The 14,117-nt window shown below is 50.8% G+C and overlaps 4 protein-coding genes across 4 annotated transcripts; all 4 read left to right on the top strand.

The window, feature by feature from the left end:
* Positions 1-212: 212 nt before the first annotated feature.
* Positions 213-1,805, top strand: LOC149125194 (ubiquitin carboxyl-terminal hydrolase 17-like protein 6). Its single transcript, XM_089301804.1, has 2 exons — positions 213-237; positions 328-1,805. The coding sequence occupies exons 1-2, from the start codon at positions 213-215 to the stop codon at positions 1,803-1,805; spliced, it is 1,503 nt and encodes a 500-aa protein (XP_089157930.1).
* Positions 1,806-4,003: 2,198 nt separating this feature from the next.
* LOC149125193 (ubiquitin carboxyl-terminal hydrolase 17-like protein 6) lies at positions 4,004-5,596 on the top strand. The gene is made up of 2 exons (XM_089301803.1): positions 4,004-4,028; positions 4,119-5,596. The coding sequence occupies exons 1-2, from the start codon at positions 4,004-4,006 to the stop codon at positions 5,594-5,596; spliced, it is 1,503 nt and encodes a 500-aa protein (XP_089157929.1).
* Positions 5,597-7,792: 2,196 nt separating this feature from the next.
* Positions 7,793-9,385, top strand: LOC138843344 (ubiquitin carboxyl-terminal hydrolase 17-like protein 6). The gene is made up of 2 exons (XM_070047150.2): positions 7,793-7,817; positions 7,908-9,385. The coding sequence occupies exons 1-2, from the start codon at positions 7,793-7,795 to the stop codon at positions 9,383-9,385; spliced, it is 1,503 nt and encodes a 500-aa protein (XP_069903251.2).
* Positions 9,386-11,581: 2,196 nt separating this feature from the next.
* Positions 11,582-13,174, top strand: LOC138843343 (ubiquitin carboxyl-terminal hydrolase 17-like protein 13). Its single transcript, XM_070047149.2, has 2 exons — positions 11,582-11,606; positions 11,697-13,174. The coding sequence occupies exons 1-2, from the start codon at positions 11,582-11,584 to the stop codon at positions 13,172-13,174; spliced, it is 1,503 nt and encodes a 500-aa protein (XP_069903250.2).
* Positions 13,175-14,117: the final 943 nt, after the last annotated feature.

The raw sequence follows: 14,117 nt of genomic DNA, 5'->3' as shown, positions 1-14,117 counted from the left end.
GGCCCAGAGGCTGTGAGGGCGTGAGACCACACCCTAAAGCCCCTAATCCCATCAAGGGCTGGAAGCGGATGGGTGGGTCCTGTAGCAGGTCCAGGGTGTGGCATACAGTGTGGACTATAAAAGGAGGGGGGAGAGGAACAGGTGGTCCTTGGATGCCAGTCTCAGAGGTGGAAGCATCTTGCTGCCTTGTGACAGTGGCTCCTGGAGACATGATGGCTGCTTCACCTCTCAAGGAAGGTGAGTTCCACTTTAATGACTTGCCAACACGCCAACTTTCCCATTCTAGCTCAGAGGGGGATGATACTCATGGTGGTGTTTGTCTCCCAGGGAAATCACCACCCTCACCTCAGAAAGAGCTCCCGCTGCAAAGTGATTTGGCTTCGGGGGCGACCCATCTGGCTCCCAGTGGAGGAGCTTCTCTGAGCTGCAGCTGGAAGAGACCTTATGGCATTGGGGCCGGTCTGCAGAATACGGGCAACACCTGCTACCTGAATGCAGCCCTGCAGTGTCTCACGTATACCCCACCCCTCGCCAACTATATGCTGTCCCAGGTGCATTCTCAAAGCTGTCGTCGTTCGGATCGCTGCATTCTGTGTGCCGTGGAAACGCACTTTCTCTGGGCCCTGCACAGTCCTGGCGACGTGATCCAGCCCTGTCAAGTGCTGGCTGCTGGCTTTCACACAAACAGGCAGGAAGACGCCCACGAATTTCTGATGTTTGCTCTGGATGTCCTGAAGGCAGCAGGTCTGCCTGGGCTCACGGACGGGGTGGGTCCCCAAGAGGACCAATCTCCATCCCAGCAGATAGTGGGAGGACACTGGAGGTCTCAAATCCAATGTCTCCAGTGCCAAGGCATTTCAGAAACCTTGGACCCTTACCTGGAGATCGCGTTGGATATCAAGACAGCCGACAGTGTGGAGCAAGCTTTGCAGCACTTGGTGCAACCTGAAGAGCTGGCTGGAGAAAATGCCTATCACTGTGCTACCTGCCGACAGAAGACAGCTGCTTCCAAGACACTCACCTTGCAATCGGCTGGCAAGGTGCTTCTCTTTGTATTGAAACGGTTTTCTGAGTTCACGGGTGAGAAACTTGGAGGACAAGTGCACTATCCCGAGTGTCTGGACATGAGACCTTACATGTCTCAGCAGAACGGGAGGCCACTGGACTATGTTCTCTATGCGGTTCTCGTCCACGTTGGCTTGAGGTGTCAATCAGGACACTACTTCTGCTATGTCAAAGCTGGCAGTGGCCACTGGTATAAAATGGATGATGCGAAGGTCACTGCCTGTGACACCACTTGTGTCCTGAATCAAAGTGCCTACGTGCTATTTTATGTCCGCAAGAGTGGAGTTGGAGGAGAACATGGGACAGTGTCTCCAGGCAGGGGACCCTCCGACTTGGAGGCTGCAAACACACATGGCCATACACCAGGAGAGCTTGAAAGGCCTTCCCCTCTTGAAGCTGGAGAGTCAGAGGAGCACTTGGAGCAAACAACTCAGGACTTGACCTTGGATGCGTGGCAATCCCTCCAAGCCCAGAACACACCAAGGAGTGCATTCAGCCTCAGGACAGTGGAGCCCACGCTGCCCAGCAATGCGATCGTAATTCACCAGGCAAGATCTGCCGCAGGGATGAGGAAGCACCATCCTGACCAGGAAAGGGCCCTGCTGCACGGGGCAGCTGGGCACATCACTCAGCAGGTAGCCATGAATCCTGGCAACCTCCCTTGTCCGGGAGGAAGGAGCAAACCTCCCAAGAGGAAGAACAAACCTGCAAAGAGGCCTCTGTTGTTGCTGTTCCGCTGACGTTAGTGCAAGAGGACTTCACGATTATGTGGTTGGGTGACAGTGCACGAGTTAAGTGTTTGTATTTGCAAGGGCAAAGGGTTTGTCCTTATGAACTGTCCTAGGTGTGAATTGGAAGCTTAGGTTGGAACCAAATGTCTATGTCTTCTGCATTTGCAAGGGGTGAGAGACTGTGTTTTGTGTGAGGCCACAATGTTGGATCGAGATGTGTGCTTTCCAGCGTGTCATGTCGCTAAGCAATTGTTGAGATTGGAGGCACAGAACTCTCTGCTTCATGAAGGAATTCTGAAGCAGCTGAGAAAGATGGGGAATAATGGCCTCCTTCTCCTTTGGCTACAAACAATCCTGCTTCATGCTTTCCTCTCCATCACCTCTCATGGAAGTCTTGGTGACAGATTTCTCCAAGTCAATCGTGAGGGCGAACCTCATGGCCCTCTCTCTTACCACAATGTATGACCTCAGGTTGTCACAGTCCCTGGGAGTTTCGTTGCACCTACTAGGAGCCTCTGGAAATCAACCATTGTCTTGAAGCATCAACCACATTGTGTGATCATCCCAAGCTCCTGAACAGGAGCCCTTCATCCTCCAGAATCGCCACAGTTTGTGTTTCTTAAACTCACAACTGAAATCACAGCGTACTAACCTCCCACACAGGACCTCTGTCCTGAATGAATTGCATTAGGAGAGTTAACTGTGAAATGTGTTTTCAAACAGTTGTGTGTGTGTGTGTGTGTGTGTGTACCTTGTTTGAAATAAAGTAACTAAATTAAAACTGTAAAACTAAACCAAGGAAATTAAAGTATGCCTTTCTAAGGGTTTACCAAATAAAGAAACCTATTTTCCACTCTTAGTCTTTCCAGCGTTCTTCTTTGTTTGCATTTCAGAAATGGAAGCACATACCAGCACATCATGGAGGGGCCGGCACTGTGGCAGAGCAGGGAAAGCCGCCTCCTGCCGTGCTGGCATCCCATATGGGCGCGGGTTCAAGTCCCAGCTGCTTGACTTCCGATCCAGCTCTCTGCTATGGCCTGGGAAAGCAGGACAAGGTGGCTTGCAACCTTGGGCCTCTGCACACACATGGCAGACCTGGAAGAAGCTTCTGGCTCAAGGATGTGGATAGGCACAGATCATGTGTTGTGGCAATTTGGGGAGTGAACCATTGGAAGGACAACCTCTCTCTCTCTCTCTCTCTCTCTCTCTCTCTCAGTCTCTCTCCCTTCATGCGTCCCTCCCTGTGCCTCTACATAACAGCACCTTTCAAATTCATATGGAAATCTTAGAAAAGTAGTATAGGGGCCATCGTTGTGGTGCAGTGGGTTAACGCCCTGTCCTGAAATGCCAGCATCCCCTATGGGCACTGGTTTGAGACCCGGCTGCTCCACTTGCAATCTAGCTCTCTGTTATGGCCTTGGAGAGCAGGACAAGATGGCCCAAGCCCTTGGCCGACTGTTCCTGCATGGGAGACATGGAGGAAGCCTCTGTCTCCTGGCTTCAGATTGGTGCAACTCTTGCTTTTTAGGCCAGTAGGGGAGTGAGTAATCGGATGGAACCCTCTCTCTCTCTTTCTCTCTCTTTCTCTCTCTCTCTCTGCCTCTCCTCGCTCTGTGTAACTCTGACTTTCCAATAAATAAAGAACCATTTAGAAAAGAAGAAAATATATCTTAATGGAGAATGGGACGGGGAATGGCAGATGAATGAGGAGAAGGGTTGGAAGGGTTGTATTCCATACGTAAAAAGCTTCTTTGGAGAATATGTACAGAATTGCACAACTAAACAAAAGTTAAAATGTTCCTTTATAAGGGCTCAGCAAACTAAAACCCAAAACCTGCTTTCAGCCATCAGTCTCTCCAGCATTCTTCTTTGTTTTCCTTGAAGAACTCCAAGGCACATAGAAGCACATCATGGCACATCACCAAGTTCCACAAGGCACATGAAAGCCTTATCCTTCACATGCATCTTCCCCAGGTAGTGGAATCAAGCGGTGAAGGCCCAGAGGCTGTGAGGGCGTGAGACCACACCCTAAAGCCCCTAATCCCATCAAGGGCTGGAAGCGGATGGGTGGGTCCTGTAGCAGGTCCAGGGTGTGGCATACAGTGTGGACTATAAAAGGAGGGGGGAGAGGAACAGGTGGTCCTTGGATGCCAGTCTCAGAGGTGGAAGCATCTTGCTGCCTTGTGACAGTGGCTCCTGGAGACATGATGGCTGCTTCACCTCTCAAGGAAGGTGAGTTCCACTTTAATGACTTGCCAACACGCCAACTTTCCCATTCTAGCTCAGAGGGGGATGATACTCATGGTGGTGTTTGTCTCCCAGGGAAATCACCACCCTCACCTCAGAAAGAGCTCCCGCTGCAAAGTGATTTGGCTTCGGGGGCGACCCATCTGGCTCCCAGTGGAGGAGCTTCTCTGAGCTGCAGCTGGAAGAGACCTTATGGCATTGGGGCCGGTCTGCAGAATACGGGCAACACCTGCTACCTGAATGCAGCCCTGCAGTGTCTCACGTATACCCCACCCCTCGCCAACTATATGCTGTCCCAGGTGCATTCTCAAAGCTGTCGTCGTTCGGATCGCTGCATTCTGTGTGCCGTGGAAACGCACTTTCTCTGGGCCCTGCACAGTCCTGGCGACGTGATCCAGCCCTGTCAAGTGCTGGCTGCTGGCTTTCACACAAACAGGCAGGAAGACGCCCACGAATTTCTGATGTTTGCTCTGGATGTCCTGAAGGCAGCAGGTCTGCCTGGGCTCACGGACGGGGTGGGTCCCCAAGAGGACCAATCTCCATCCCAGCAGATAGTGGGAGGACACTGGAGGTCTCAAATCCAATGTCTCCAGTGCCAAGGCATTTCAGAAACCTTGGACCCTTACCTGGAGATCGCGTTGGATATCAAGACAGCCGACAGTGTGGAGCAAGCTTTGCAGCACTTGGTGCACCCTGAAGAGCTGGCTGGAGAAAATGCCTATCACTGTGCTACCTGCCGACAGAAGACAGCTGCTTCCAAGACACTCACCTTGCAATCGGCTGGCAAGGTGCTTCTCTTTGTATTGAAACGGTTTTCTGAGTTCACGGGTGAGAAACTTGGAGGACAAGTGCACTATCCCGAGTGCCTGGACATGAGACCTTACATGTCTCAGCAGAACGGGAGGCCACTGGACTATGTTCTCTATGCGGTTCTCGTCCACGTTGGCTTGAGGTGTCAATCAGGACACTACTTCTGCTATGTCAAAGCTGGCAGTGGCCACTGGTATAAAATGGATGATGCGAAGGTCACTGCCTGTGACACCACTTGTGTCCTGAATCAAAGTGCCTACGTGCTATTTTATGTCCGCAAGAGTGGAGTTGGAGGAGAACATGGGACAGTGTCTCCAGGCAGGGGACCCTCCGACTTGGAGGCTGCAAACACACATGGCCATACACCAGGAGAGCTTGAAAGGCCTTCCCCTCTTGAAGCTGGAGAGTCAGAGGAGCACTTGGAGCAAACAACTCAGGACTTGACCTTGGATGCGTGGCAATCCCTCCAAGCCCAGAACAGACCAAGGAGTGCATTCAGCCTCAGGACAGTGGAGCCCACGCTGCCCAGCAATGCGATCGTAATTCACCAGGCAAGATCTGCCGCAGGGATGAGGAAGCACCATCCTGACCAGGAAAGGGCCCTGCTGCACGGGGCAGCTGGGCACATCACTCAGCAGGTAGCCATGAATCCTGGCAACCTCCCTTGTCCGGGAGGAAGGAGCAAACCTCCCAAGAGGAAGAACAAACTTGCAAAGAGGCCTCTGTTGTTGCTGTTCCGCTGACGTTAGTGCAAGAGGACTTCACGATTATGTGGTTGGGTGACAGTGCACGAGTTAAGTGTTTGTATTTGCAAGGGCAAAGGGTTTGTCCTTATGAACTGTCCTAGGTGTGAATTGGAAGCTTAGGTTGGAACCAAATGTCTATGTCTTCTGCATTTGCAAGGGGTGAGAGACTGTGTTTTGTGTGAGGCCACAATGTTGGATCGAGATGTGTGCTTTCCAGCGTGTCATGTCGCTAAGCAATTGTTGAGATTGGAGGCACAGAACTCTCTGCTTCATGAAGGAATTCTGAAGCAGCTGAGAAAGATGGGGAATAATGGCCTCCTTCTCCTTTGGCTACACACAATCCTGCTTCATGCTTTCCTCTCCATCACCTCTCATGGAAGTCTTGGTGACAGATTTCTCCAAGTCAATCGTGAGGGCGAACCTCATGGCCCTCTCTCTTACCACAATGTATGACCTCAGGTTGTCACAGTCCCTGGGAGTTTCGTTGCACCTACTAGGAGCCTCTGGAAATCAACCATTGTCTTGAAGCATCAACCACATTGTGTGATCATCCCAAGCTCCTGAACAGGAGCCCTTCATCCTCCAGAATCGCCACAGTTTGTGTTTCTTAAACTCACAACTGAAATCACAGCGTACTAACCTCCCACACAGGACCTCTGTCCTGAATGAATTGCATTAGGAGAGTTAACTGTGAAATGTGTTTTCAAACAGTTGTGTGTGTGTGTGTGTGTGTGTGTGTACCTTGTTTGAAATAAAGTAACTAAATTAAAACTGTAAAACTAAACCAAGGAAATTAAAGTATGCCTTTCTAAGGGTTTACCAAATAAAGAAACCTATTTTCCACTCTTAGTCTTTCCAGCGTTCTTCTTTGTTTGCATTTCAGAAATGGAAGCACATACCAGCACATCATGGAGGGGCCGGCACTGTGGCAGAGCAGGGAAAGCTGCCGCCTGCCGTGCTGGCATCCCATATGGGCGCGGGTTCAAGTCCCAGCTGCTTGACTTCCGATCCAGCTCTCTGCTATGGCCTGGGAAAGCAGGACAAGGTGGCTTGCAACCTTGGGCCTCTGCACACACATGGCAGACCTGGAAGAAGCTTCTGGCTCAAGGATGTGGATAGGCACAGATCATGTGTTGTGGCAATTTGGGGAGTGAACCATTGGAAGGACAACCTCTCTCTCTCTCTCTCTCTCTCTCTCAGTCTCTCTCCCTTCATGCGTCCCTCCCTGTGCCTCTACATAACAGCACCTTTCAAATTCATATGGAAATCTTAGAAAAGTAGTATAGGGGCCATCGTTGTGGTGCAGTGGGTTAACGCCCTGTCCTGAAATGCCAGCATCCCGTATGGGCACTGGTTTGAGACCCGGCTGCTCCACTTGCAATCTAGCTCTCTGTTATGGCCTTGGAGAGCAGGACAAGATGGCCCAAGCCCTTGGTCGACTGTTCCTGCATGGGAGACATGGAGGAAGCCTCTGTCTCCTGGCTTCAGATTGGTGCAACTCTTGCTTTTTAGGCCAGTAGGGGAGTGAGTAATCGGATGGAACCCTCTCTCTCTCTTTCTCTCTCTTTCTCTCTCTCTCTCTCTGCCTCTCCTCGCTCTGTGTAACTCTGACTTTCCAATAAATAAAGAACCATTTAAAAAAGAAGAAAATATATCTTAATGGAGAATGGGACGGGGAATGGCAGATGAATGAGGAGAAGGGTTGGAAGGGTTGTATTCCATACGTAAAAAGCTTCTTTGGAGAATATGTACAGAATTGCACAACTAAACAAAAGTTAAAATGTTCCTTTATAAGGGCTCAGCAAACTAAAACCCAAAACCTGCTTTCAGCCATCAGTCTCTCCAGCATTCTTCTTTGTTTTCCTTGAAGAACTCCAAGGCACATAGAAGCACATCATGGCACATCACCAAGTTCCACAAGGCACATGAAAGCCTTATCCTTCACATGCATCTTCCCCAGGTAGTGGAATCAAGCGGTGAAGGCCCAGAGGCTGTGAGGGCGTGAGACCATACCCTAAAGCCCCTAATCCCATCAAGGGCTGGAAGCGGATGGGTGGGTCCTGTAGCAGGTCCAGGGTGTGGCATGCAGTGTGGACTATAAAAGGAGGGGGGAGAGGAACAGGTGGTCCTTGGATGCCAGTCTCAGAGGTGGAAGCATCTTGCTGCCTTGTGACAGTGGCTCCTGGAGACATGATGGCTGCTTCACCTCTCAAGGAAGGTGAGTTCCACTTTAATGACTTGCCAACACGCCAACTTTCCCATTCTAGCTCAGAGGGGGATGATACTCATGGTGGTGTTTGTCTCCCAGGGAAATCACCACCCTCACCTCAGAAAGAGCTCCCGCTGCAAAGTGATTTGGCTTCGGGGGCGACCCATCTGGCTCCCAGTGGAGGAGCTTCTCTGAGCTGCAGCTGGAAGAGACCTTATGGCATTGGGGCCGGTCTGCAGAATACGGGCAACACCTGCTACCTGAATGCAGCCCTGCAGTGTCTCACGTATACCCCACCCCTCGCCAACTATATGCTGTCCCAGGTGCATTCTCAAAGCTGTCGTCGTTCGGATCGCTGCATTCTGTGTGCCGTGGAAACGCACTTTCTCTGGGCCCTGCACAGTCCTGGCGACGTGATCCAGCCCTGTCAAGTGCTGGCTGCTGGCTTTCACACAAACAGGCAGGAAGACGCCCACGAATTTCTGATGTTTGCTCTGGATGTCCTGAAGGCAGCAGGTCTGCCTGGGCTCACGGACGGGGTGGGTCCCCAAGAGGACCAATCTCCATCCCAGCAGATAGTGGGAGGACACTGGAGGTCTCAAATCCAATGTCTCCAGTGCCAAGGCATTTCAGAAACCTTGGACCCTTACCTGGAGATCGCGTTGGGTATCAAGACAGCCGACAGTGTGGAGCAAGCTTTGCAGCACTTGGTGCAACCTGAAGAGCTGGCTGGAGAAAATGCCTATCACTGTGCTACCTGCCGACAGAAGACAGCTGCTTCCAAGACACTCACCTTGCAATCGGCTGGCAAGGTGCTTCTCTTTGTATTGAAACGGTTTTCTGAGTTCACGGGTGAGAAACTTGGAGGACAAGTGCACTATCCCGAGTGTCTGGACATGAGACCTTACATGTCTCAGCAGAACGGGAGGCCACTGGACTATGTTCTCTATGCGGTTCTCGTCCACGTTGGCTTGAGGTGTCAATCAGGACACTACTTCTGCTATGTCAAAGCTGGCAGTGGCCACTGGTATAAAATGGATGATGCGAAGGTCACTGCCTGTGACACCACTTGTGTCCTGAATCAAAGTGCCTACGTGCTATTTTATGTCCGCAAGAGTGGAGTTGGAGGAGAACATGGGACAGTGTCTCCAGGCAGGGGACCCTCCGACTTGGAGGCTGCAAACACACATGGCCATACACCAGGAGAGCTTGAAAGGCCTTCCCCTCTTGAAGCTGGAGAGTCAGAGGAGCACTTGGAGCAAACAACTCAGGACTTGACCTTGGATGCGTGGCAATCCCTCCAAGCCCAGAACACACCAAGGAGTGCATTCAGCCTCAGGACAGTGGAGCCCACGCTGCCCAGCAATGCGATCGTAATTCACCAGGCAAGATCTGCCGCAGGGATGAGGAAGCACCATCCTGACCAGGAAAGGGCCCTGCTGCACGGGGCAGCTGGGCACATCACTCAGCAGGTAGCCATGAATCCTGGCAACCTCCCTTGTCCGGGAGGAAGGAGCAAACCTCCCAAGAGGAAGAACAAACCTGCAAAGAGGCCTCTGTTGTTGCTGTTCCGCTGACGTTAGTGCAAGAGGACTTCACGATTATGTGGTTGGGTGACAGTGCACGAGTTAAGTGTTTGTATTTGCAAGGGCAAAGGGTTTGTCCTTATGAACTGTCCTAGGTGTGAATTGGAAGCTTAGGTTGGAACCAAATGTCTATGTCTTCTGCATTTGCAAGGGGTGAGAGACTGTGTTTTGTGTGAGGCCACAATGTTGGATCGAGATGTGTGCTTTCCAGCGTGTCATGTCGCTAAGCAATTGTTGAGATTGGAGGCACAGAACTCTCTGCTTCATGAAGGAATTCTGAAGCAGCTGAGAAAGATGGGGAATAATGGCCTCCTTCTCCTTTGGCTACACACAATCCTGCTTCATGCTTTCCTCTCCATCACCTCTCATGGAAGTCTTGGTGACAGATTTCTCCAAGTCAATCGTGAGGGCGAACCTCATGGCCCTCTCTCTTACCACAATGTATGACCTCAGGTTGTCACAGTCCCTGGGAGTTTCGTTGCACCTACTAGGAGCCTCTGGAAATCAACCATTGTCTTGAAGCATCAACCACATTGTGTGATCATCCCAAGCTCCTGAACAGGAGCCCTTCATCCTCCAGAATCGCCACAGTTTGTGTTTCTTAAACTCACAACTGAAATCACAGCGTACTAACCTCCCACACAGGACCTCTGTCCTGAATGAATTGCATTAGGAGAGTTAACTGTGAAATGTGTTTTCAAACAGTTGTGTGTGTGTGTGTGTGTGTGTGTACCTTGTTTGAAATAAAGTAACTAAATTAAAACTGTAAAACTAAACCAAGGAAATTAAAGTATGCCTTTCTAAGGGTTTACCAAATAAAGAAACCTATTTTCCACTCTTAGTCTTTCCAGCGTTCTTCTTTGTTTGCATTTCAGAAATGGAAGCACATACCAGCACATCATGGAGGGGCCGGCACTGTGGCAGAGCAGGGAAAGCCGCCGCCTGCCGTGCTGGCATCCCATATGGGCGCGGGTTCAAGTCCCAGCTGCTTGACTTCCGATCCAGCTCTCTGCTATGGCCTGGGAAAGCAGGACAAGGTGGCTTGCAACCTTGGGCCTCTGCACACACATGGCAGACCTGGAAGAAGCTTCTGGCTCAAGGATGTGGATAGGCACAGATCATGTGTTGTGGCAATTTGGGGAGTGAACCATTGGAAGGACAACCTCTCTCTCTCTCTCTCTCTCTCTCTCTCAGTCTCTCTCCCTTCATGCGTCCCTCCCTGTGCCTCTACATAACAGCACCTTTCAAATTCATATGGAAATCTTAGAAAAGTAGTATAGGGGCCATCGTTGTGGTGCAGTGGGTTAACGCCCTGTCCTGAAATGCCAGCATCCCGTATGGGCACTGGTTTGAGACCCGGCTGCTCCACTTGCAATCTAGCTCTCTGTTATGGCCTTGGAGAGCAGGACAAGATGGCCCAAGCCCTTGGTCGACTGTTCCTGCATGGGAGACATGGAGGAAGCCTCTGTCTCCTGGCTTCAGATTGGTGCAACTCTTGCTTTTTAGGCCAGTAGGGGAGTGAGTAATCGGATGGAACCCTCTCTCTCTCTTTCTCTCTCTTTCTCTCTCTCTCTCTCTGCCTCTCCTCGCTCTGTGTAACTCTGACTTTCCAATAAATAAAGAACCATTTAAAAAAGAAGAAAATATATCTTAATGGAGAATGGGACGGGGAATGGCAGATGAATGAGGAGAAGGGTTGGAAGGGTTGTATTCCATACGTAAAAAGCTTCTTTGGAGAATATGTACAGAATTGCACAACTAAACAAAAGTTAAAATGTTCCTTTATAAGGGCTCAGCAAACTAAAACCCAAAACCTGCTTTCAGCCATCAGTCTCTCCAGCATTCTTCTTTGTTTTCCTTGAAGAACTCCAAGGCACATAGAAGCACATCATGGCACATCACCAAGTTCCACAAGGCACATGAAAGCCTTATCCTTCACATGCATCTTCCCCAGGTAGTGGAATCAAGCGGTGAAGGCCCAGAGGCTGTGAGGGCGTGAGACCATACCCTAAAGCCCCTAATCCCATCAAGGGCTGGAAGCGGATGGGTGGGTCCTGTAGCAGGTCCAGGGTGTGGCATGCAGTGTGGACTATAAAAGGAGGGGGGAGAGGAACAGGTGGTCCTTGGATGCCAGTCTCAGAGGTGGAAGCATCTTGCTGCCTTGTGACAGTGGCTCCTGGAGACATGATGGCTGCTTCACCTCTCAAGGAAGGTGAGTTCCACTTTAATGACTTGCCAACACGCCAACTTTCCCATTCTAGCTCAGAGGGGGATGATACTCATGGTGGTGTTTGTCTCCCAGGGAAATCACCACCCTCACCTCAGAAAGAGCTCCCGCTGCAAAGTGATTTGGCTTCGGGGGCGACCCATCTGGCTCCCAGTGGAGGAGCTTCTCTGAGCTGCAGCTGGAAGAGACCTTATGGCATTGGGGCCGGTCTGCAGAATACGGGCAACACCTGCTACCTGAATGCAGCCCTGCAGTGTCTCACGTATACCCCACCCCTCGCCAACTATATGCTGTCCCAGGTGCATTCTCAAAGCTGTCGTCGTTCGGATCGCTGCATTCTGTGTGCCGTGGAAACGCACTTTCTCTGGGCCCTGCACAGTCCTGGCGACGTGATCCAGCCCTGTCAAGTGCTGGCTGCTGGCTTTCACACAAACAGGCAGGAAGACGCCCACGAATTTCTGATGTTTGCTCTGGATGTCCTGAAGGCAGCAGGTCTGCCTGGGCTCACGGACGGGGTGGGTCCCCAAGAGGACCAATCTCCATCCCAGCAGATAGTGGGAGGACACTGGAGGTCTCAAATCCAATGTCTCCAGTGCCAAGGCATTTCAGAAACCTTGGACCCTTACCTGGAGATCGCGTTGGATATCAAGACAGCCGACAGTGTGGAGCAAGCTTTGCAGCACTTGGTGCAACCTGAAGAGCTGGCTGGAGAAAATGCCTATCACTGTGCTACCTGCCGACAGAAGACAGCTGCTTCCAAGACACTCACCTTGCAATCGGCTGGCAAGGTGCTTCTCTTTGTATTGAAACGGTTTTCTGAGTTCACGGGTGAGAAACTTGGAGGACAAGTGCACTATCCCGAGTGCCTGGACATGAGACCTTACATGTCTCAGCAGAACGGGAGGCCACTGGACTATGTTCTCTATGCGGTTCTCGTCCACGTTGGCTTGAGGTGTCAATCAGGACACTACTTCTGCTATGTCAAAGCTGGCAGTGGCCACTGGTATAAAATGGATGATGCGAAGGTCACTGCCTGTGACACCACTTGTGTCCTGAATCAAAGTGCCTACGTGCTATTTTATGTCCGCAAGAGTGGAGTTGGAGGAGAACATGGGACAGTGTCTCCAGGCAGGGGACCCTCCGACTTGGAGGCTGCAAACACACGTGGCCATACACCAGGAGAGCTTGAAAGGCCTTCCCCTCTTGAAGCTGGAGAGTCAGAGGAGCACTTGGAGCAAACAACTCAGGACTTGACCTTGGATGCGTGGCAAGCCCTCCAAGCCCAGAACAGACCAAGGAGTGCATTCAGCCTCAGGACAGTGGAGCCCACGCTGCCCAGCAATGCGATCGTAATTCACCAGGCAAGATCTGCCGCAGGGATGAGGAAGCACCATCCTGACCAGGAAAGGGCCCTGCTGCACGGGGCAGCTGGGCACATCACTCAGCAGGTAGCCATGAATCCTGGCAACCTCCCTTGTCCGGGAGGAAGGAGCAAACCTCCCAAGAGGAAGAACAAACCTGCAAAGAGGCCTCTGTTGTTGCTGTTCCGCTGACGTTAGTGCAAGAGGACTTCACGATTATGTGGTTGGGTGACAGTGCACGAGTTAAGTGTTTGTATTTGCAAGGGCAAAGGGTTTGTCCTTATGAACTGTCCTAGGTGTGAATTGGAAGCTTAGGTTGGAACCAAATGTCTATGTCTTCTGCATTTGCAAGGGGTGAGAGACTGTGTTTTGTGTGAGGCCACAATGTTGGATCGAGATGTGTGCTTTCCAGCGTGTCATGTCGCTAAGCAATTGTTGAGATTGGAGGCACAGAACTCTCTGCTTCATGAAGGAATTCTGAAGCAGCTGAGAAAGATGGGGAATAATGGCCTCCTTCTCCTTTGGCTACACACAATCCTGCTTCATGCTTTCCTCTCCATCACCTCTCATGGAAGTCTTGGTGACAGATTTCTCCAAGTCAATCGTGAGGGCGAACCTCATGGCCCTCTCTCTTACCACAATGTATGACCTCAGGTTGTCACAGTCCCTGGGAGTTTCATTGCACCTACTAGGAGCCTCTGGAAATCAACCATTGTCTTGAAGCATCAACCACATTGTGTGATCATCCCAAGCTCCTGAACAGGAGCCCTTCATCCTCCAGAATCGCCACAGTTTGTGTTTCTTAAACTCACAACTGAAATCACAGCGTACTAACCTCCCACACAGGACCTCTGTCCTGAATGAATTGCATTAGGAGAGTTAACTGTGAAATGTGTTTTCAAACAGTTGTGTGTGTGTGTGTGTGTGTGTTTACCTTGTTTGAAATAAAGTAACTAAATTAAAACTGTAAAACTAAACCAAGGAAATTAAAGTATGCCTTTCTAAGGGTTTACCAAATAAAGAAACCTATTTTCCACTCTTAGTCTTTCCAGCGTTCTTCTTTGTTTGCATTTCAGAAATGGAAGCACATACCAGCACATCATGGAGGGGCCGGCACTGTGGCAGAGCAGGGAAA

This window comes from Oryctolagus cuniculus, chromosome 8 (genome assembly GCF_051225735.1).
Source record: "Oryctolagus cuniculus isolate XC-2025 breed Fujian yellow rabbit chromosome 8, ASM5122573v1, whole genome shotgun sequence".
In the NCBI taxonomy this organism is placed as follows: domain Eukaryota; kingdom Metazoa; phylum Chordata; class Mammalia; order Lagomorpha; family Leporidae; genus Oryctolagus; species Oryctolagus cuniculus.
This window is presented reverse-complemented; position numbering and strand designations above follow the sequence as displayed.

What these genes read in the sequence shown, in the direction of transcription:
- LOC149125194 (XM_089301804.1), top strand. Translation starts at nt 213, where the DNA reads ATGGCTGCTTCACCTCTCAAGGAAG. An exon ending in TGCTTCACCTCTCAAGGAAG is followed by an intron (nt 238 to 327) that starts GTGAGTTCCACT and finishes TTTGTCTCCCAG; the next exon opens with GGAAATCACCACCCTCACCT.
- LOC138843344 (XM_070047150.2), top strand. Translation starts at nt 7,793, where the DNA reads ATGGCTGCTTCACCTCTCAAGGAAG. An exon ending in TGCTTCACCTCTCAAGGAAG is followed by an intron (nt 7,818 to 7,907) that starts GTGAGTTCCACT and finishes TTTGTCTCCCAG; the next exon opens with GGAAATCACCACCCTCACCT.
- LOC149125193 (XM_089301803.1), top strand. Translation starts at nt 4,004, where the DNA reads ATGGCTGCTTCACCTCTCAAGGAAG. An exon ending in TGCTTCACCTCTCAAGGAAG is followed by an intron (nt 4,029 to 4,118) that starts GTGAGTTCCACT and finishes TTTGTCTCCCAG; the next exon opens with GGAAATCACCACCCTCACCT.
- LOC138843343 (XM_070047149.2), top strand. Translation starts at nt 11,582, where the DNA reads ATGGCTGCTTCACCTCTCAAGGAAG. An exon ending in TGCTTCACCTCTCAAGGAAG is followed by an intron (nt 11,607 to 11,696) that starts GTGAGTTCCACT and finishes TTTGTCTCCCAG; the next exon opens with GGAAATCACCACCCTCACCT.